The following is a 23,533-nucleotide window of genomic DNA, read 5'->3' as shown; positions in this document are numbered from 1 at the left end:
ACTGGATGCAGTAAATGAAACATATAATTGAAAAAAAGATCTCTTCTGTAGAAGGGCTATCTTTTTGCATTTTTCTTGTTTGTTTTAGAACAGTGAAACCACTTACCCGTGACCTTAGATACATGAGGATGGGAGTAACTTCATATCTTGATTTTGGTGTTCTGCCCCAATGTTTTTAAATACAGTCTTCTCATTATGTTCATACAGTGTACTGTATTTCAGCTAAACTTATATATCCCATCTGTACCTCTTCAATCTAGTGAATGTGGATTTGATGATGACTCTATTCCTGTGCAGCTGAGAAATTTCAGAAAAGATTTCCCAAGCTAGAGAGTCTTTCCAGAAACCTGATTAATTTCCCAGTTGTCTTGCTTTTACAGTGTAATAGGAATTACTGTTCCCATTGAAACTCCATATATATTTTTTATTTTTCATGGTACTTTTGATACATAGGTGGGTATGAGAAAGAATATGTAATCTGTGCTTTCTAATATCTCATATCACAACAGCTTCCTCATACAGAAGTTATTGAATAGAACACTTGAGTGTTTTGATTAATCAGGAGGTGTCTAGTTTTTCTGCATGTCAGAAATCATGAATGAAATGGTTAGGGTTCAAAATTTCCATTTAAGTTGTAAAGGGGGCATATTCGTTTTGGAAACACATAAGAGATTACACGTTTGAAAAGATTTCCGCAAGTGAATGCCTCTGAATTATAGGAGGACATTTAGATTAAGGAGGAGTCAGTTCCCTGGTGAATAGGACCATCATTTGTTGGTTTTCTTCAAAGTACTATTTTCAGACAGTTGGCTATACTAGGGCATTGTATATTTGAAATACTGTGAGGTATCTTAATTACAGAATCACTGAATATGCTGAGTTGAAAAGGGACTGACAAAGATCAAGTCCACCTCCTGGGCCTGCAAAGCACCATCCCCAAGAGTCACACCATGCGCCCAAGAGCATTGTCTAAATACTTCTTGAACTCTGTCAGTCTTGGTGCTGTGACCACTTCCCTGGGGAGCCTGTTCCAGTGCCCAACCAGCCTCTGGGTGAAGAGTCTTTTCCTAATACATTTTATCCAGAAGGACTCCATGAGAGACAGTATCAAAAGCTTTACTTAGATCCACAAAGATGATGTCAACTGGGACCTCTCCCGATTCCCAAGACTGCTTGAAAATCATCAAGACAGACTTTGGAGTAACATCAGCCAGCTCTTTGAGGATTACTCAGATGAATCTCATCAGGCTCCATGGATTTGTAGGGATCCACCTGGAGCAGCAGATCGTGCACAATTTCAGTATTGGCTGGAAGTTGATCATTCTCATAGTCATGGTCTGAGACCCCCTTGGTCCATCAGAAGACAGAGGCAAAGAAAGCTTTAAATACCTCTGCCTTGTCTCTGTCCTCTTTGTGAGGTGCCCATCCCAGTCCTGTAATGGGCTTTTATTATTTCTACACTGCCTTTAACCATTAATATATTTGAAAAAAAATCGTGTTTTCCCCCTGGTTCTGGGCAGCTTCAACTCCATCTGAGCTTTGGTACAGATTTTCTCCCTGCAGTACCAAGCAGCATCTCTGTGTTCTTCCCATGTCACCTGACCTTGCTTCCACAGGGCATACGCCTTTCTTTTTTGCCTTATTTCCAAGAGAACATCCCTGTTCAGCCAAGCCGGCCTTCTGCCTCACCTGCTTGATTTCCAGCCTTTGGGAATCACCTGTTCCTACCTTAGGTGATGCTTTAAAAGTGACCAGCAGAGAGCTGGTCAGGAGCAGCAGGAACCTAAAGGAGAAAATGACTAGAAATGAGCCCTTGATAAAATAAGGAATAGTTAAGTGAACTTCATCTACATGAAACTGGAAAAAGAAAACTCAAAAGATGCCCATACTATTTCATGTAAGGAAATCTAAATTCTAGGAAAGCAAACTGTCCATCTTAAAGAATAAATTTCATTCATACATGCTGTTTTTATTGGGACAATTGTTTTCTGTAGTTTAGTTTTTCATTGAACTTGTTTCCATGTTTTAAAATGTTTTCTGTGGGAACTATTCAACAGTTTACATAAGTTTTAGAAGTCTCCGTAACACAGGGTATATAGATGTATACTAAAGATTTGAAAAAAAAATACAGTAGTAGGCTAATATATCTTTGAGACAAGGTTTTTTTGGTGGTATTTCTATGTCCCTGCATTAAATCATAGTTCCAGTCAGTACTTTTCATGTATACACGTAAAGAAGATATGTATAGGTAAGCATCTTCTCTGTAAAATTATTATCATTTTTGTACATCCATACCTAGAATTTTAAATGCAGTTTTAGACATCTGAAAGTAATTCCTCTGAATTCTTTTTTTTCCTGAAGACATTCGGTGTTGCTAACCTGTAGTCATGACACTATTCTCAGGCATTACCCTCCAGTCAGAAATGAAGGCTTTTCTTTTATTCTGTATAAGTTTGAATGTTCTTTTTCAAGTATAATATTATTCTTTTTCCTTCAGGATTTTCTGGTTTATCTCTTGAAATGCTTTTCCTGGCATTTTATAGAACATTATTATTATTATCATCATCATTATCATTACTACTACTACTACTACTACTACTACTACTACTACTACTTTATTGTGTTGGAGACTTACTGAAAGGGTTCTTCAACCTGATGTTTATCTGTCTTAAAAATGTGGGATGACCCATGTTTTTGTGCAATGGTTAAAAGTAATTTGCTGTTTATAGTCTGGGTTTTACCCATGGGTTCTATTAAAACCTAAGCATGAATTCCATATGAGTTTTATCTTTTCCTGAAATTTTCAGGTTAGGTGTAATTTTTAGTAATTCTAAAAATACTCTTGTTCTATATTTTTTGATACTACTTTTCAACACTCTCCCATGTAGATGACTTAATTTTTGAAAATTAATCTCTTGGTATCTAAATTAATTTAGCACACTGTCCAACTAGTCTTTTGCTAATGTTTGAAATCATAGTAGTAGATACAATATTTTCACAAATGAGAAAGGAAAATAAATAATTTTGAAGGTAAATGATTTTATGTAATTATTTTATATAATTTCCAGTGAAATACTTCTGTTATCTTATTTCTCCATGTGATGATTTGAACACTACTATTTATTTTAGTATATGAAATACTGTTTATTGTACTATAGAACATTCCTGTTCTTTGAATAGAGAATTAAAATAGATTTTCAGTAAAATTCCCATTTTACTTGACCTATGATTTGAGAATAACAGATAAGAGTAATAAGCATTAGGATTCTTTCCTCAAAATTCTGAATAGCTCTGAGCAGCTGGTTTTGTATACAAAAGAAATGGGTTTTGAGAAGTTATTTTGACCTATTTTATTACAACGGTATCTTTTTAAAATCTGTGATTTTAAAAAAATCAATACCCTATTTTATTCTTCTATTTTTTTCAGAAAAGAAATTTAACTATGCAATGTGTATGTGCACATGAGCTGTCTTGAGTAAACTTAGAATCTTAAACTAGTGGATATTAAACTATTTTGTTATTTTGCTAGAAATATTGTTTGTACTTTTGATAGAAGTCTAAAGTACAATTTTCTTCATAGAAACAGAACTTAGCCAAATCTTGCAATGAGATGATTAGGAGATAAACACTGTAAACTATTTTTTCTCAGCTATCTTCAGTGGTTTATTCAGACTATGTAATTTTTACTTCCATTCTTCCTAATCCTTCAGAAGTACTCAGACTTTATTCAAGGTAGTGAAATTTCAAAATGAAAATATAGCTAAGATATTGTAGTAAGAAACCAGGGCAGTGGGTTGTTTGAAGCTTGGGTTTGTTTTTTTTTTCACTTTAGTAGCATTTTATGTTTTGGTGACACCCTGAAGAATTGTAGAAAAAAAATAAAAAGTTTGTATGAATATGATTATGTATTTTTTTTCTGTACAGGTTTCTGCTTTGGGGTTGGATCCTTCAGGTGCTCGTTTGATAACTGGTGGATATGACTATGATGTAAAATTTTGGGATTTTGCTGGAATGGATGCCTCTCTCCAAGCTTTTCGGTCCCTCCAGCCTTGTGAATGGTAGGCATGAAGACTGCAGTTTGCACTTAATGTTCCATGTTAAGCTCCTGGTAGAATGCACAAAAGCCTTGTAAGACAGCTTGTTTAAAAGGCTCTTGAATACCAAAGAATGTGAACCTAAGAACTTGTTTTCTTATTTCTTTTCCTGCTTTTTACAGTGACTTGCATATTTTCCACTTTTAGAAAGCTACAGGTGAGTGTGCAGATGCAATTATTAATAGCCCATCAGAAAATGACCAACGACAAGTTGACATTCGTAGTTGTAAATGACAGAAATCACTTTCTATATGTATTCTGCTTATGTAAAATTAATTAAGAGGAGAAGCAAGTTAAAACAATTGACCCCTTTGTGGAGAGTTGCTGCCAGGATTTCTGAAGGGAAGGGTGAGTTATTTAATTTTTGTGAAGTCCTCTGTTTCAGGAAGCACTGGTCCTTTGCATTGCAGTGATCACTGAATAGCAACCTAGTGTGAAATATTGTCTCTCTCAAAGAAAATGTATTTCTTTACATTTATTCCTATATTTCTATATATGCAAATTGAAAAGAAAATGCAGGAAGCATTTTTAGGGAGTTATTTCCATACTATCCATATTATTCACTGGTAATTTAGAAAGTAAGTGAAGTGAGTTCATTTAGTTATTCCAGAGATCGGCAATACAGAACTCCTTCAATGGTAGTGCACACTGAACTTTCCAAAAAATATATTACATAAAATAAACCAAAACAAAACCCAGTGGTTTTATTAAGGTACTTTCTGATGTCTAACTTATGTGGCGCAGTTTATAAGGTATTTCAGTATGCTTAAAAAAAGGATTGAACTTTATTATACATAGAGTAAGTAGTATTTAGAATGTCTAATTTTAATCATTACTATCTTAAAAAGCTACAGCTGAGTTTTGGTCAGTTTGGAAGGCTAGAATGCATATAACTGACTATAGATATGCCAAAAATCTAGATAATGAAAGATGAGAAAAAGTTAGGGCTGTTATCCTGAAGAGGGGCAAAATAGAAAGGGATTCTTATTGCTGTTCTGAAGTGTGAAAAATCAGAAAAGTAAAAAGTGTGCTTTAATGCATTATGCAATTCCAATCTCTTTTACAGACCTTGACTTCTTATAATAAACTGACAAATGGCACATTTACTTTGAAAACATAATTAAGTACACCTGCCACTTAGGAATAAATAAATGAAAGTTTTCAAATGTAAAGTGACATTCAGAGTTTTCTGGTATGAGTTTCATTTACATGATTAGTTAGCAGGATATAAATGGTACTGTCCTTCCTCTGTCATAACTGAGCAGAAAGAGCTGACAGTCTTTACTCCCACAGTAGAAAATTATTTTAATGAAGCATTTTCAAGTTTAACAGAAGAGTGCATTCAGATTTAGTCGTACTTGCTAATAATGGTATAAAACATAAATGTTGTATAAAAACCACAAGTAGAATGTATGCTAATGTTCTATTTCAGGGATAGCTTGCAGATAAATTGGTAAGCTCATTTTGGCAAAAAACTAATGATAAAATATGAACTTAAAATATTTGTTATTCCTGACACTGTTCATTTAGTGTTACAAGGATCTCACAAGTATTTTTATATAAATGTTCTTTGTGAGATTCTTGTAGTTTGAGTACGTTGATGTATAAATAAAGTACTTAAAATATAAACATGAAATAATATTAAAAATAGACTTGACTGGTGTGAAGTTTGGAAATTACACTTATGTTGCAAGTGTCATGAACTAATTTTAGGGGTTTAAAAAAATTATTGTTCAAATACAACTTCTGTATCTTTTTCTAAACATAAAACTGGAACCGTATCTCTGTCTGGTAAAAAGATTCAGCTTCAAGTTCTTTCATGCTGACATTGAGACAAGCTGGTGAACACTATGTGGAATTTTATACAACTTGTGTCCAGGTGTATATATATTCTTATATTACTTTTTTTGCTATGAAGTTTATTGCAAGGGCTATTAGCATTCACAGACTTGAATTTCAAAGAATTCTGAGGAGTTCTGGTATGGAAACATTAGGTGTTAGCAGAAATCCAGATCTGGAGGTATAAATTTAATTTCATTTTAGAAATGAAGGAGCCTGAGATCAATTCTATATTGTCAAGGCTCCATTTTGTAGCATAATATCAGGTTACTCTGTTAATTTCTCCTTGGATTTGTGATGTAAAGTTAAAAAAAACCCCAGCCTGACAAAAAGCCAGTACTTTCAAGCCATATCTTGGTGTTAAAGCCAAAAGCAAGTGTAAGGCAAAGCTGTTATGTGTGTAGAAAATATTTGTTTGTCATGATTCTACTCATGTATGTAGCTCTGTTCTGCAGGTCCTGGTACAATGTGCTGTGCACATTTGGCAGCTTTAAACCAAAATGACTTGGATTAATGCTATGTATGTAATGAGTATTTTGGACCAAACCACTACATGCTATTAAAAGGAACTGTTTTTGCAAGTTTCCCAAGACTTGCTCTAACATTAATAAGAACTAAAAATATTTTCTTAAGGAATTGCCTCTGCAGAGCCTCACTCTTGGTCATGTTCCAATAAACGTCAGAAAAGTGGTAACTTCTGGGACTTTGCAAATATTCTACTTACAGAAGCAATTTCTAAACATGATTTTGAAAGTCATATTGCATGGTCAAGAAGGTGTGGGTTTGGGGTTTTTTTTCTTTAGGTAAAGGTTATGGAAATCTTGTCTCTCAAACGCATTTTTTTACATGACTGATTTGATAAATTATTGGTTATGTTCCATTGTGCTAGATGCTGTAAAACCAGTTGCTTTTCATTACTGGGAGAAATTTTAAGAGGAAAGCAAAGTTTGTTCAGACATGCTGGTACAGAACTGCTAAGGAGCAATGAGACGACATTGTTTGAATTATGAACAGTGCCGTGTTAATGGTATTAATGTCTGTAGTTTTATTTCTAGTATTTCAGTGTCTGAAAACAGGTTTTTTTTCAGAAGACTCTATGGGCCTTTATGTATTGTGGATTCTTTCAGAAATCAGATTTTACTTCTGAGCTGTTTGTTCTTAACTAGTGGTCAGACCCTTTTCATGCATGAGACATGCATCAAATGAAAATAATATTTTAGTCTAGTTTTTAAATATTCTTTGTTCTTACTTTTCAACAGTGATAAGTGCAAAATATGAACCTGTGCTTTGGAGATGCTGGCTATTTTCTTTTGCCAATTTCAGCATTAGACTATGAGAAATAGAACCTAATGAGTACTTCATTCTGTATATTGTACTCGGGTGGGGCTCAGGAATATTTTGAGCTTTGTATCAATCATGTGATTGGGCAAGAGCACTTGGAAGTATGACTGAGAAAAAATTTTTAAATCCTAAGATGTATTTGTTCTGCAAAAGCTGAATCTGATGTATTCTTTAGTCTAGGTTTATCAGCTGTCTGTCTGCAGAGAATATTCTAGACTTTAGATATTAGTTCTCTTGTGGGTTTCCTTTAATTTCTTCCAGTGTTTCCTCTGAGCTTAGTGTAGCTGGCCATCTTCTCTTCTGAGAAGGTATTCGTTTTTGCTCTTGAGGGTCAGGATGTTTTTTGCAACATTGCCTGCAATCTATTTCAGAAATTCCCATATTTGAATGTCTCCTTTCTATTAAAAATAATTTTATCATACTCAGTCCAATTTGGCTGCCAGTTGGTATTACGTAATAGGGTGCTTGAAGCAATTTTTGGCTTTTGAATTATAATATCAGTTTTGCCAAACATTTTTTGGATAAGAAATTTATGCTTAGTTTACATTACTATGATCTATACAGAACTTTTAAAATAAGTATTATGATATTTTAAGTGTTTCATATATTAACTCATGATTTGAGGACAGATTTAACAGGTAATAGCTACTGCTGAGACAATTATATGAAATCACTACTGTATAAGAACTGAAATGCTAAAATATTAAGTTACAAGTTGCATAGTTGGTTTTGTTGGTCATCTGAGTGTTAACTTTACTGATGGGAAATAGTGTTAAAAAGTAGTTTCCTGAAAGGTACTAGGATTTGAATGTACATAGTCATGTTCTGAAACTTAAGGAAGATATTTCTTCAAGGACACTGTGGATGCCATGGGAATCCAAATCTAGCTAGCAAATGTGTTCTGGTCCTGTATTTGAGAGTAATCTAGATGCAGAGCTGAAGTATTAATATAAAGTAATGTTACTGTGCACACTCTGTTAATGTGCCAGGATATAAATTCCGGCTGGTGTGAAGTGGATAGACTGCTTTGCATTTTTTGCTATCCTTGTAATGGAGTATAGGGGATCAAAGGGAGATCTCCTTCAGATGCAGCAAGAGCCATGAAACTTGTTAATAAAGCAAGATGCTGAGAGAATATGCTGAAGGTGGAAATGGGCTTCTCATTTGTCAGTCAGCTTTCCACTTTCAGTTCATTTTTGTCATCTCGCTATTACTCCATGGTTTCTGCCCCAGGTTTTTGCAATCAATGGAACAAATGTGTGAGGACACTGTTACAACAAATGAACAGTCACCAAAGATAAGTAGACTAGACAGATTGTTATCTATTGTCATGTTTCCAGGGCTGATGGTATATTTAACTTTATCTTAGATTTAGATGAAATTAAAGCCCGGACCATATAAAAAGTTGCAAGAATGCTGACCTATGACTAATATCCTGGTGTGCAAGGTACAATGAAGTTTTATGTATGACTACAACATCCTTTTGTAGTAATTTACAGATTACTGTCATTCCACATTTTACTTTTGGGAAGATGATAAAGAATTTTCAGCTCTGGATAGTTAAATCTGACACATACTATTTTTCCACTGGAGTTATAATAGCATTCTTAAAGAAATATGTTTGCCAGAAATGACGTTTTATGTGTTTGATGAGCTGCATGTGGTTGAAAGAAACAGGACACATGCATATGCACACACACCGTGGAATAAAAAACTTTATTCCATTAGTAAAATATCTTCTGCCTCTCATTTCTTTGATACAGGAGTGTACATGGGTTTATTTCTGCAATATGACCATTGACATTGATATGCACCATTGACACTTTTGTTTTAGTGTAGGTTTATAGGACCGTTAATTGAAATGTTTTATTTCTCCTTTTTTTTTTTTCTTCTTTCTTTCTTTTCTTTATAGTCACCAAATCAAATCTTTACAGTATAGCAGCACAGGAGATGTCATTCTCGTTGTCTCTGGTAACTCTCAGGCAAAAGTCCTTGACAGAGATGGCTTCCCAGTAATGGAATGCATAAAGGGAGACCAGTACATTGTGGATATGACAAACACAAAGGTAAAGTCAGGGGCTGGAGGTTTCAAGGCAGGGGCTGGAGGTGGTTGGTTGTCTACTTGCAAGCTGTGAGTGTGAGACTAATAAGCAACAATGTGTATATTATTAATGGTAGTTAAAAATGCAAATACAGAAGGGTTCATTCATAGTTTTGAAGTACTTCAACCACAGTTGGTTGTGTTTTGACGACTTTGCCCTTGTATTTCCACAAATTTTGATACAATGGTTCTATTTACCTAGATGATTTACATTCAAGTCAGGTTTTTTGAATAGCTTAAGCCTAAAAAGTAATGATAAAATCTAAAGCTCAAACTGATGATAAAGTTGATTTACTTATTGCTTGTAAAGTGTATTGCCAAATAACTAGGCTAAATGCTGTTTTGCTTAAAGCTGTTCTTGTCAGATGACTATTTCTTTTGGCTAGTGATACATACATAAAACTATCAAACAACATCTGCTTTAGTTCTTGTTTGCTTAAAAATAATTTAGATTTTCTTTATCTTGTAAATGTCTAGAATTCCAGTATATTGTGGTCCAACAGTCAAAATGCTAAAATATTTGTTATATTGCCTCATTAACTTTTCAGTATTTCTCTCCTTATTTGTGCTTAAAACAAACTGAAGTCATTCAAGCATTGCAGAGCAGATTCCAAATTTCTCTTTGAACATAGTCAATGAGCATGTGCCTGTACTTCAAAGAAGTAAAGCCAACTGGACAATATCTAGTCCAGTAATGCTATATTCATAGTCACCATAATGGCAATTGTTTACCTTGCATAAAACACATTCTGTTTTTCCTGTCTTAAAGAAAGAAAACTGACTAGTCAATTTGCAACTTTAATATTTTATGAAAATTTCACTTGAGGTTCACTGTCTTGGCTTTCAAATTCTGTTTCCTCAGTTTTCTCCAACAGAATCTTTGGCTAGTGTAGATTGACATTGGGTATGTGTATTGTGTCACCCTGGTTGTTAGTGTTATTCCCATTATTTTTCTGTACCTTGAAAAAGTTTGTGTGACGCTGTATTGATGCCTATTGTTTCATCCTTTCTCTGCTTTACAGCTCTCCCAAGAGAAAAAAGAAGTGTGATTCTATGCTGTTTTCTGAAAGAAAAAAAAAAAGTAGAAGAATGTCAGGGTTTTTCTAAAACAAGCAAGAATGAAATGGATAGAGTACATACAATCTGTTAAATCATTGTGATGTCATGTTGTAGTTGCTAGATTTAGCTTAGCAGGCTGCAGCTTTCCTGAGAGCTCAGTGGGGATGCTTAGGGCAGTGCAACCATGGTCGCATCCCGTAGCCCATTTCGGACGGCCCTGCGGTTCTTGCTCCAGCAGCCAGCAGCGCTACACCCAGTGATGGCAAAGGAGGCAGAGAAGGGTCGCCCATGAGGGTTTGAGATGACTTTAATCGCATCTTGTCCCGGCAACCCTCACAGGCAGAGAGACCTCATGATGCAGGCGCAGGGGCCTTTTCTCAGGGGCTCAGGGGCGGTCCCTGGGCGGGGTTGGGGTACAGGAACCAATAGGGGGAGCCCGAGGGAGTGGCCAGGGCTAAGGGCAGGAGAGAGCGGGAGCGGGAACGTGGCATCGGAAAAGCGGTGGGTAGGCAGATCGCCGCAATGTCAGTCAGAAGAGTCCGGAGGGTCTGATTCGTCCCTCAGCTTTCATGTGATTCCATTTCAAGGATTTGGAGTAAAAGTTGTAAAACTTTGTAAGACAGCTTACAAGGCCTTGTAAGACCTCTGTGTTTATTTCTTTAGGGTCACACAGCAATGCTCAATTCAGGCTGTTGGCATCCAAAGATAAAGGAAGAATTTTTGACATGTTCTAATGATGGGTAAGTACTGAGCTCACTCTTTGACAGTGTTTTTCTAGAGACTTGTTTAGCTTTTGTGTTTTAGTGTGCCTTGATTTACTTTAAATACCATTCTTTAGGACAGTGAGATCTGAAAGCAAATATTATATTTGTTTTGCCTCTAGATAGTAAAGGTATTTTGTTTGTATTATTTTAGTTCTGTAACTTAAAATTATTTTAAATGATATTTCATGAAAGTTTTGGTTAATTGTTTTTACAAAAATTCTTGGATAAAATTTAACTTTACCCGGTATTCTTTGGGAGTAGAGTAATTCCTGTGGAGAGACTCAATGTAACTGTATTCACTAGGAAGATTGAGGATTTCAATTGGAAGTTGCAAGTTTCACTTTAGGTGTAACTGAGTATTGATGGATGTTGTTTGACAAGTGTCAAAGAGACTGTCAGAAATTATTTTGTGGCTTCAGTCTTGATCTTTGTGGTTAGAATCAAATGGCAAAATGTCACATGGCATCTGCATTAATTGAGTTACTGCAGCTGTCAGTAGCAGGTTCATGATTGACTTTTTACTGATGTTTCCAATATGCAATCTCTTTTACTCCAGAGTGACAGTAAGGATTGAATTTCCCCACTAATGTATCTGTAGAGTGGTCCACTGTAAAAAGAGTACTTCAATTATCAATTACTTTAAACAACATTGTTTGGGCTTTTTTTCCCCCCAAAAGGGACTGACTGACTGGTTTAACACACGAGTACATGAAAATATTATTTTAATAGGAAAATTCACAGTTTCTGATAAAACTGTGTCAGAAGAGAAAAACCTAAATACTACATTGTGCTTTATGGAGAAATTAAGTTGTAAAAATACAGTTAAGCAAACTGTATATTGTTCCAGATTGTAGGCACGAAGGTACTACTTTCATAGTAGGAATTATTATTAAATGCTAGAATCAATACTTTAAACAGTTTGTTGATATTTTGAAGGCAGTTAGACATTAGTACGGTTTCTTTATTAGGTTGAATAGTTTGTAGGTCATGAAAAACAAGATATTATAAATTATGAAGATTGTCTGATTTTCTCCTGTCTAAGCAAGTCCCTAACTAGTATACCAAAAATGTATTCAGTACATCCCTGATGCTGTGAATGAAAATGGTCTGGACAGGTAAGAGAAAACCAGATAAACACTACTATAAATGGCTGCATAGTTGCATTTTCACAGACACTGTGTGGCTGAAATTACAAGAAAAGTATTTTAAGCCCATTGCATTTTGCTTCCTGCTAGTGGCATGTCTTTTCAGGATTTGGACATGTCCTGTGAAAAGAAACAATTTTGATTGCTTAATTTGCCCCACAGGGCTTGAAGACAGTATTTCATCTGTGAAATTTAATAATAACAGAAACTAAAAAGTCTCCAAAGTTTAATCAGTAATTCATCTTAAGACTGGAGCTGTGAACAAGAATTGCGAAGAATAGTTCCAGTTGGAAAGGACCTGCAGTGCTCATCCAACTGTCTGACCAGTTCAGGGCTGTCCAGAAGTTAAAGCCTGTTGTTAAGGGCATTGAGCAATCAAGCATATCTCCAGGAAGCCTGTGTCAGTCTGGGACCACCTTCTCACTAAAATGCCTCCTAGTGTTCTGAACTTCCCCTGGCACAGCTCTGAACCATGCCCATGTGTCCTGTCCCTGGATGCCAGGAAGGAGAGCTCAGCACCTCCCTGTGCCCTTCCCCTCCTCATGAAGCTGCAGAGAGCAGTGAGGTCACCCCTCAGCCTCCTTTTTGCCAAACTGGACAAGCCCAAAGTCCTCAGCTGCTCCTCACAGGAGGTTCCAGCTTTGTTTCCCTCCTCAGGATGTGCTGAAGGACCTTCCCATCCTTCTCCACCTGCAGAGCCCAGCAGGGCCCACGCTGAGGCTGCCCCAGGGCTGAGCCCAGTGGGACCATCCCCTCTCTGTGCCGGCTGTGCCGTGCTCGGTGCTCTGGGAGGGGGTTTGCCCTCGGGGCTGCCCAGGCACTGCTGACCCACACTGAGCCTGCCGAACTGAAAAAGCAGGTGTCTGAGTAGGGAAGGTCATCTGATTATGGCAGTGTCTAATGAACTTCAAAAACTCAGTTAAATGAAAGAGATAAATAAAAGTTGTAATGTCCTTTTCATTAGCCATGTTGTGTAAAGGTGAGTTGAGTTAGTGAGCACACCTTTGAAAATACATGTTCCATTAGTGAATTTGGAGCACAAGTTTGATGAGGAGCAGCTGAGAGAACTGGGGTTAAGTCTGGAGAAGAGGAGGCACAGGGGGGACCTTAACACTCCCTGAAAGGAGGGTGTGGCCAGGTGTCAGTCCATCTCCTCTCCCAGGTAACAAGAGACAGGGCAAGAGGAAATAGTCCTCAAGTTGCACCAAGGTAGATTTAGATTGGAAATTAGGAAAAGTGCTTCCCTGACTGAGTGGTCAGGCATTGAAACAGGCTGCCCAGGGAAAGGGGTGGAATTTCCATTCCTGGAAGCGATTAGGGATTTGGTTTTGTGGGGGATCTGGCAGTTTTAGGTTAAGGGTTGAACTTGGTGATCTTCAGTATCTTTTCCAACCTTAATGATTCTAACTGACTTCAGTTGTTGGAATTATACCAACTATTATAACCAGTATTATAATTAGTGAATTTCTGACTTCTCTTTGGTGGTGATTTTTGAATCAGGAAAAATAACTTCTGTAAGATTGCTTTAATATGGTATTCTCAGTATTTTGCTTAGGAGAGTAACATTGGAGTACTTAGGTGTCAAGGCAGAGAGTTTAAATGTAAAGAAAGAAATGCTCTGTGTCAGCAAGATATAATTGAAAACTTTTATTCGTTTATGCTTAAAGGAAACAGGTTTCCTGAATTTTAAGAAAATGCAATTTGTACCAAGCATTCTAGAAACCAGAATTTTTTCACTTGATACTGTTTATCTGACATTTTGCATAGAATGAGTTATGGATGCCATTAAATGTCACAACTGTATCTATCTGTCTAATTTTTTTACAATTATTCCTGTATTTATACATGACCCTTAGGTGTTGAAGAACTGTATTCATTGATTCGTAAAGCTGGCTTTTTTGTTCAAGACAAGAGCTTTGCACTTAATGAAATGCTGGCAGAAATATGAAACTGTTGAAGAGTCCATGTAAAAACTTGGTTTATGTTGCATGCAAAGAAAACAATATAATTATAAGAAAACTTGAACTTTGGAGACTGTGGTCTTCTCAGACCAAAGACTGGCAATCTTTATTTTAGGGAAGAGGGATCCAAGTAGGAGGAGTATGTGATCAAAGTTTGTGAAATGTTTAAGATGGTAGGTGAGCTGAATGTGGAACTGTTGTTTTTGAAAACTTCTTCCAAACCTAAGAGGTATTTCTTGAAAGTGGATATAGTTGAGTTTAGAACTAATAAAAGAAAAAAAAAAAAGAGTGCTGTTCAGATTTATTCTGAAATGTGTTGTCACAGGAGGACATGGAGGCAAGTTTAAAAAGGAATGAGAAAAATTCATGTTTAGAAGGACTCATAAACAGATAGAAAATGCAATAGGCATTATAATGTCTTCTATATGACAGCTGTGGATAGTAAGGCGAAATGAAGGGAATGAACTGTCATGACCAGACTTTGTCAGCATCATTATTGCTGGAATGAAGGCTGAATACAGGGCTAAATGAACCTTTGATCAGATGTATCCAGATGTGCCTTATATCTTTGTGTTATTCAGTGACAGCAATAATTAGGATGTAATTTCATGCTGCATTACTGTTGAAAATGTAGTGTGTGGATTCTCAAGATACAATACTTTTGCATTGGTTTTATATCTGGAGTTGTGCAGTGTTCATGTGAATAAGTTAACTGTTTGTAAGGTCTTCTCTCTCAAGCAAAGTGGTGAGACAAAGCCCAGTCTAGCTTTATGTGGCTCTGGTACATAGAGATTTTGGGTATGAATGTTTATAGTTTTAAACAAAAAAATGAGAAAGTCTCCCAGTCCTAAAACAATATTTTTACAAGGCAGGAGACCTGCCCGTACCCAGTTTTGACATTCCTGACATTATACACGAATGTGCTTTACAATTATAATAGACATTGACATATTAAACTCTCACTGTTTATCAAGACCATCTATACCCATAAGAGTAGAAATTAAAAGCTTCAGAGTATTGCATATGAGAGGAAAAGTGCAATCAAACATCTACTCTTTTTTTTTATCTCAACAGTGCATCTTGTATGCAATGAAGAGAAGCTCTGGAAATTTTGCAGTAGATTCATGTTAGTTTTGTTCTAGAATTTTTACTAGATGTTGATGTAAGAATAAATTACCTTAAGTACGGCAACCACTCTGAAACTCTTTTAAGAGGGAATGTAATGCTATCTGTATATCTACAAGTTGAGATTTAAGCCTCAGATTGTGAAAGGGAACTGCCACAACTGGCATGTGTAAAGAAGTATATACATCTGACACTAAACACCAAAATGGGACCCTTCAGAGGGTCATCCTGTGTGGATGTGGGAAGATGATACCAGGAATGCACTTTATATAGGTATGAAGGAAAGCTGAAAGTCTTCCCTTTTTTTGCTGGTTTTAATCTGTGTTGGACATCACACAGAGCAGTAAAGCACAGTGATAATTGTCTCTTAAACTTCTCTGCTCACATGATGAGTATTTCTATGTGGAGAGGTATTTTTGAAAGACCTATTTTTGAAAATGCTTGTAAGAAAAGAATTAAGGGTTTTTAGTTAATCATCCAGGAGTTTGGAAGGTGCTGAAAGTAATGGTAGAAGCATGTGTGTCATGCTCCTTGGGGCACACTGAATGACAGGGTCTGAGGCTGAAGGAGAAGAGGACAGAGGAGAGCACATGAGGGATGTTAGTGTAGTGTTAAGCCTTATTTCTATATTGTATGGTTCTAGATCGCACCTCCTCTAGAGAAAACAGTCTTTCATAAACTGAATGAATGACTATTTGCAAGTTGTGGACTGTATTTTATCTGATTCCTGTAGCATTTGCACTGTCTGTGTCTTTAGTTGAATGGTTGCCACCTGCATACAGCTTAAAAATAAAGAAAGAAAATTGCATTTTCTGGGTGGCATGTTGAAACCGGAGTTTTCATGATGCATAAAGAAGTTAAAAAGCAAAATCTGCAAGTGGCTGTGTGGCGTCAAATGAAAGTAACACATTTTACATGTGTTTTAAGTAAATGCTTTTCAAATATTTTAAACTTTTTATGTTAACCTGCTATAACTCTAAATACTCACTTAGGGATAGTCTTTTTATGTATGTGACAGTTTTGTTTTGATTCCAGGTGACTAGGGCTGTAGTAATAGTCTGAACTAAAAAGTAATTCAAATGAAGGCTCTTAGAATTGCTATTGTAAGTGATGTATTTTGAGAGGTGATCTGTTTCTTGTGACTTATCCATGGCATTCAAATATGCTATACATTTTACAAAAATCCTCGAAGTAGGTTTTGATGATAATATATTCTAATGTGCAGGTGTTAGGCTATTTGTAAATTTATTACTTCAGACTGCAGATATATGGGTTACCAGCAGGGAGTCTCAGTGCATTTTGTATGACTGTTCAAGGACACAATGTTGAACTCAGGAAAAACTCAAAAGAAAATGACACAGTTCTTTTTGACTCCTGCATGAGAGAAACAGAAGCTGCTCAGCTTGCACACTGAAATGAGACAGAGCCTAGACAGAGCAGTTAGGGAATGAGTCTGAAAACTCCTCTTAACTTGCAGATCCATCTGCAGCTTTGAAAACTGCTGAGAATAGTAAGATAGCAATGCCAAGGCTACTACCAAGATGTGTGTATAAACTTTTGTTACAACCTAAGCTTCAACACTGCATCTGTTTTCACAGATTTGAAGGCTAGTTGGAAAAAGCGTACTTAAAAGTAATTACTGATGTTTTACCATATGGGGGATCATTTAAAAATCTTGAATTGCAGTCTTAGGCTTGTTCTTTTGTGCAATTTCTAGATTTACTTCTTAAAACAAGTGCACACTACAGAGCATAGGACTTGCTTTGGGGTCCAAAGTACTTACTCACCAAAAAGATCACCCTGAATCACATCTAGTTGCATCATACTACTTTATAGGGTAGGGAATGCAAATAACATTGTGTTGAAACAGTTGAATTTGCCAGAGGAATAGTATAACTTGGAATTCCATCCTAGGAAAAGAAATAACTCTTGCCAAGTTATTTCAAGCACATACACATACAGGTGTGTATACACATATACAGTCACTGTGGCATGTTCCATATGAAAATTAAATACTGAAATTTGAAAATGTTTCTTCAAGATTTTTATGAGATACTTTTATTCCCAGTACAATATTACAGTTTAGGCAAATTTTCAGAATTAATTTAGAACATGGAGGAATACAGTTCTGTTGAGTGGTTTATTTTTAATTATACCAAGGTAAAGTTTTTTACTACAGCAAGAAACTTCAGAGTATTTTTGTGCGTCAGATGAAAGCACACATTAAAAAAATTAGTTAGTTGGTTTATCTGACAAGAATTTAAGTATTCACAGTACTTCAGTACTTTCTAAAGAGTTTGCTCATTTTAGAACTGTGCAGTGAGTGGAGCAAGAAAGGACAGTCTTTTCAAAGGCGTTTGCTAGACCTTCGCAATGTTCTTAGCTTAGGATGGAAAGGCAGAAGTTTTGGTGTGTGTATTTGCTTCTTTTATCCCAGAAGACATAGTATTTCACTTGTCAGCTGTATTGTGCTCTAGTTGGGTTATATATGGATAAGCGTTCCCTGAAACTTGTTTCCTAACCCCTTTCTGTCAGACTGGAAAAGCTTTTCTATTACATCTTCTCTGGTCCTGGCTCATCTTGACTGAGAAAAGACAATACTTTTGAGCAGTTCTGTTAGCAGATCTGTGGGGTAACTTCTGGCAGAATAGAAATTATGGGAAACTGGAAGTTTTAGTATTTCAATGAGCTCAACTTGATATCAGATAGGGAAGAAGACAGAAATTTACCATTTGGAAAATTGGTAAGAAACTTTCCATGGTTTGGGGTCATACACAGGTTGTTGAGCAAATACTTCCATTGTGGTAACTTTGTTCCTCAAGTATCTTTCACTGGCAATTCCTCTCCTGTCTTCTCCCATGAAAAATGTATTATGTCTTTTATTGTATGAAGATGAAATCCTTTCTTCACAAGTATTCACTGGTAATTTTAACCTATAACTCAGTTTAAAGGACTATTTTCTCATGAGATATGCATCTTATTCAAATTACCAGAATTCTAGTATTAATGGGAAGTACAATAGACTTAGCAAACTAAACTAAAATAGGTTTTTTTGATAATGGGAAAGTGGAGTAGGGTAGACAACGATTTATTTTGGCACATTTGCTTACAAAGATAAAATATGCATTCTGTCTAAGAAAATAAAATTAAATTGCCATGATTAATGTTCAAATCTGATTCAGTATTAAAGCTACACAGTAATGACTAATGATAGTTAATATCCTATAGATCAAAACTCTGTGAAAATATTTGCTTTGTGATTTTTAATGTTTAGACTTGCAGGTAATTTTATTGTCTGAATAATGAAATTTTAAATTGTTCCTCTTCTCAGGGTCCTCATGTTATATAAATACATGTTTTAGTTAAAATCCCACTGCTAAGTTGCTTGTTTAGAGATGTATGTCGGGTGGTTTTCATTTTTCATGGAACGAATTGGAACAACCTGAAGTTGCATTTCTCAGCTGGTAGTGGTTTCAAAGGTGCATGGTTTCACTGGAAGGTGATGAAGCTTGGAAAAGTTTTCAGTACAGAATCTTCTGTTTAAGGCAGATAAATCCCATTTCGCAAGTGAGAGTATCATGGAAATCATGTATGGGTTTTTGTGAAAGAAGCTTCTCTTGTTTATTTAATAAAACCTTTTATAAATTTTTGTATAGTATCCATTAGTAACTTAAAAGCAGTAAATTGCATTCCAAAATCTGTTGAAATTTTTTCTGTTAATTCCAATAAGTTTTGTTTGTGACTTTTAAAGGATTAATCTTGTAAATACATGTGAGATATTTGTCATCTATCAGCTGGGCTAGCTAATAGGAAGAGATCTTAAAACTGATAATCTGAAGTAATCAAAACAACATGTTCCTAATGCAATTTCATAAGACTGAACTATTGCCTCAAAACTTCTATATTTCCATAAATTATTTTAATTAAAGCAGATTTTATCAGAGAAAGTGTGAATGTATTTCTAGTAAAATAAGAACACTAAGTATTAGCCACTGATTCTGAGAGCAGATTGGTTAGTGAACTGGGTGCAAACAACAGCATGGGAAATCATACACAGAAGAATATTTTCCTGAAAGTTATGTAGGGTTAATTGTATATAAGCTCCTAGTATGAAGCTGTGGAAAAGCAGATAGACATCTTTTAAAAATGCATGCATGCACAGAGAATTAACTTTGAGGGCACTGGTAAAGGATATGATGTTAATATTTTGTTTCAGCAATACCTATCGAGTTCTGTGTCTAGTTCCAATGACAGCAGTCTAAAAAGGATAGTAAAAGACATTGAAAAGGAAAAATGACAGAGATGTATCCTGAAACTTCAGCTAATTCAAGAATATTCAAGAGGCTGAATACATTTCAGCTTACTGAATAGGATATTAAGAGAGTTGGCAATGGCAAAAAAATACTGAAACAGAGATAAAATGTCCAACATCTGAAAGTTCTTTAAATTGTTAAAGACATAACTCGAGCCAGTGATTGAAAGTTAGCGAAGTTTGTATAAGAGAAAGAAAGTATTTCTTTGTAAACAGATATATTATATGACTATATAACTGATTATTAAGGAAGAAATGCAGTAAATTCTTTACCGATTGTACCTTTCACACAGAAATTGTGGATGAAATTTCTATTTCAATCATCAAGACAAGCCAGTGAACACAAAAAGCACTGTTTAATAAATCTGAGATTGGAATAGGCAGGTGATTCTTAGTGATTAAAACTGTGATCAAACTGTACATGTGACTTAGCTTTTTATAGATAAAGGCTTGGTATTGAGCTGTGAGTGTCTGTTAAAGTTACTCAGTTTTTGAGGATAGGAAGAAGTCCACACATAGTCCTTATGAGGATGGCAGAACTGTCCGTGTGGAGCTGCAGGTAGGGTATGGATCCAATAGTTCTTACAATACCACATTAATTGCAAGACTTCATTCCTTTTTTAGTTGTGTGTTTTTATTTCAAAATCAGTCTGCTTTCACACTTTTATCAACCAATTCCTCATTGACTTTTTAGCTCATTTCCCCCCCCCTTTCTGTCGCTGAATCATTGCCCTGTAGGTAATTTTGCAGTTGCTTTGTGGCAATAATGTTAATTTTTAAAGCTAATATAGTAATTCAAATGTTTGCTAATAAAGCTTTATATTAAATACATTTCTCTTGAGAGGGATTAGTTTGGTTTTGGAAATGTTTCTTCTCCTTGAAATGTTTCCAGACATGTGATTTGTGAATTTTCAGTTTGCTAGGACAGAAAACATCTGATTGATATTCGTTAGTTTAGCTCATTAATAGTAGTGGAAACTTCTGGTCAGCTAATCTCTACACAATTAAGATCCACATTCACTGGTGTCTGTATGATTTAGAACATGCTGGCAAACATTTCAGTCTCCTAAGGTTGAACTTTTGGTGAGATAAGATGCAGATCTTCTTTTGTCATCATAAACTTACTAGACCATATACATTCCTCCCTTCAAAATAAATAATTTACTTACGTTCATTTGTAGCTTTCTTCTGTTGTGTGATTCACAGTGAATTAAAAGGATAGCAGAATAACAGGTACTGAAGTTTTAGATGAGAAAAAGGTGTCTTCTCTTTTTTGGTGGCACACACTTAGACTTTAAAAATTAATTATTCTATCAGTATGTTTATTACAAAACCTAGCAAATAATTTAACTTAAAGCAGATCTGTTTTGAGATAAAATTTAGCTTTAGATCTCTTGTCCTGGTGTCTTTAAAAAAAAATTATTTTATTTCATCCAAACTGTAATAATTCTGGATTTTTTCTGAATAATTTTGAAATTTACTTATCTATTAGTTGATGTATCATTCCAGCATCTGTTTACTTGCAGCATGAACTGCTTTTCCTTTGGAATCTTTTTGTTAGTCTTTCAAGAACACTGAGTGAGTGTTGTGCCTTTGTAAGAGTCCATTATGTAGATGTCTTCTTGGACCACTAAATCAAAATTACCATTTAAATGGAATATATGTTTCCAGTTCTTTCACGCAGTGAGACTACCTCAGAGGACCAGAGTCCATGGCCATGGCTTGTCTGCTCTGAAAACTTTTTCAAGTAAATGAAGGATGTCTCTTATATTGTACATAGCTCACATTTATTTACATGAAGATTGGCAATTGAGTAACGTGTCTCACAGTGACTCTAGAATGGCTTGGGTTTGAACCAAATACCCATGTTTAGAGGCTCTAGATGGCATTAATAAACGCATGAGCACTGGACATGAAAAACTGTAGCATTACAGTTCAGTTTCACAGATTGGATATTTTGGGGAAAAGTCAATGTAGTTTTAAATTAACTGTTCCACATGCAAGCTCCTTTTTTTTTTTAACCTTCTTCTGAAGGTTAGCACCATAATGACAGGATTGATGGAATGAATATTGTCAACATTCCTCATCTGCTTTGTTAGAAAGACAGTGGCTTGGTTTAAGGAGCCTCTTCATCAGGTTACATTCAGATGAATGATTTAGCAATGAAACAAACAGATGGTCACTTCTTAGACAATCCTAAGTAGATCTTCAAGTAGATATATGATAACATCCATTTGTTCAAAATACAAATAAATAAAATAAAATATTTAATAAGTTGGTTATTTGCTTTCTTGTTTCTGAGCCTCTAGCTGGAACTTGCCTAGTATTGCAAGTTCATGGTACTTTCAAGTGAAAGCTGAAGTATTCGTGAAGTCTACCAGTTTCAAGAGTGTAAGGTGTTGGAAAAGTAGCAAATACTGCAAAGTTTCCAAAAGCGTTAGAGATGTGGAAGATTCACCCACTTTTTTGGGAAATGTATATCGTTATATGGAATATAACTTAAACGTACTCCATGTACTTTTAGTTCCGTAAAGACTTTCAGGTATAAGACTTTAAGGTATATGAGCCTAACGAGCTTTATTTCTTGTAATCGACTATTTGTGAATTGGAAATTAACTTAAATAAGGCACTTTCAGACTGTTGCAGATAATACTACTTAGAACTAAATATCAAATGTATGTGACGAGTGCAACATTCATAAAATTCAGACCAGGGGAAAGTTAGAGGTGCATGAAGTAACAAAATGTTATGGCTTCAGGGAAGCCTGATGTTTGTGTGCATGCACACAGGTGAACGCCAAGAGTAAGGAACTAATAGTCTGGTACCTGGTCCCAAAATAAAGTGATTTTATTAAAGTGATTTTTAAGTATTCTGTCAGTTAGAGGTTTTAAGTCTTCATCTCAGTGTTTGCCTATGTAAATATAGTATTTTTTGCTTCCACGCAAACCTGGTTTAACCAGCATTTTATATAATGTTTATATAATGTTTAAATACTTGTATTGAAATGCCACGCAGATTATCTAAAAACTTGTTCTCAAGAGTTGCATGAGGTAAAAATAAAGCAGAATTGGCATTTATGAAGATCAAATTACTTACGGAGATTTTTATATCCACTTTATTTATCCTCACAATGCTGATGTTTTATTTTTTATGTCAGCCATAGCAATTCAGTTCTTTGCAACAGTGAGGCTTAGGAATTATGTATATCAGTTATGTTAAGTTCTGATGAGTTTTTTCTTTCTCCTGTCTCTGGAACAGTAGAATTCTCATCCTTTGGTGCAGAACCATGGTATTTTGCAGCAAGAGGGATCATTCTGGTTTTGTAGGGTTAAAGTTCTGTCACTCTTGTTAAAATCTTCTGATAAGTCATAATTTTAAGTATTTGGAAAAATTGTCTCTGGAAACTCGTTTGTAATACAAGACTGCATTCATCAAAAAGTGTGGTTATCTCACATGTGTGTAGTAATTTGCACTGCACTGGCAGAGTAGTTTGCTTTTTGTCTTGACGCGTAAAGGTGTGAAGTCCATTACAGATCCATGAGGATGGCTTCTCCTAGACTAGCTTATCTATTTTTAGGTACATACGCAGTACAGAGCTGATTAAGAGAGTACAGCAAATGAGCAGGCCTGGTTAAGAAGAGTTTGAATAATGACTGTACTGGCCCTTGCTGAAAGCTGTATGTTTACAAAAGGGTTAGTAAAGCTATTTTTGTCTTTATAAACTATGTGCGTTTACATTAATATTTTTTCTGAAGTTTTTCTTTATTGAAATGTTAGCTGCTACAATAAGAT

The 23,533-nt window shown here is 35.5% G+C and overlaps 1 protein-coding gene across 3 annotated transcripts in view; it reads left to right on the top strand.

Annotated features, from left to right (window-relative positions):
- WDR70 (WD repeat domain 70) overlaps positions 1-23,533 on the top strand; it is a 135,559-nt gene that overhangs the window by 40,329 nt on the left and 71,697 nt on the right. For all 3 annotated transcript variants that reach the window (XM_032097526.1, XM_032097527.1, XM_032097528.1), the window contains 3 exons: positions 3,925-4,058; positions 9,187-9,340; positions 11,098-11,174. In XM_032097526.1, coding sequence (XP_031953417.1) covers positions 3,925-4,058; positions 9,187-9,340; positions 11,098-11,174 — 365 coding nt within the window. The remainder of the gene's footprint in view (positions 1-3,924; positions 4,059-9,186; positions 9,341-11,097; positions 11,175-23,533) is intronic.

Source organism: Corvus moneduloides, chromosome Z (genome assembly GCF_009650955.1).
Source record: "Corvus moneduloides isolate bCorMon1 chromosome Z, bCorMon1.pri, whole genome shotgun sequence".
Taxonomy (NCBI): domain Eukaryota; kingdom Metazoa; phylum Chordata; class Aves; order Passeriformes; family Corvidae; genus Corvus; species Corvus moneduloides.
This window is presented reverse-complemented; position numbering and strand designations above follow the sequence as displayed.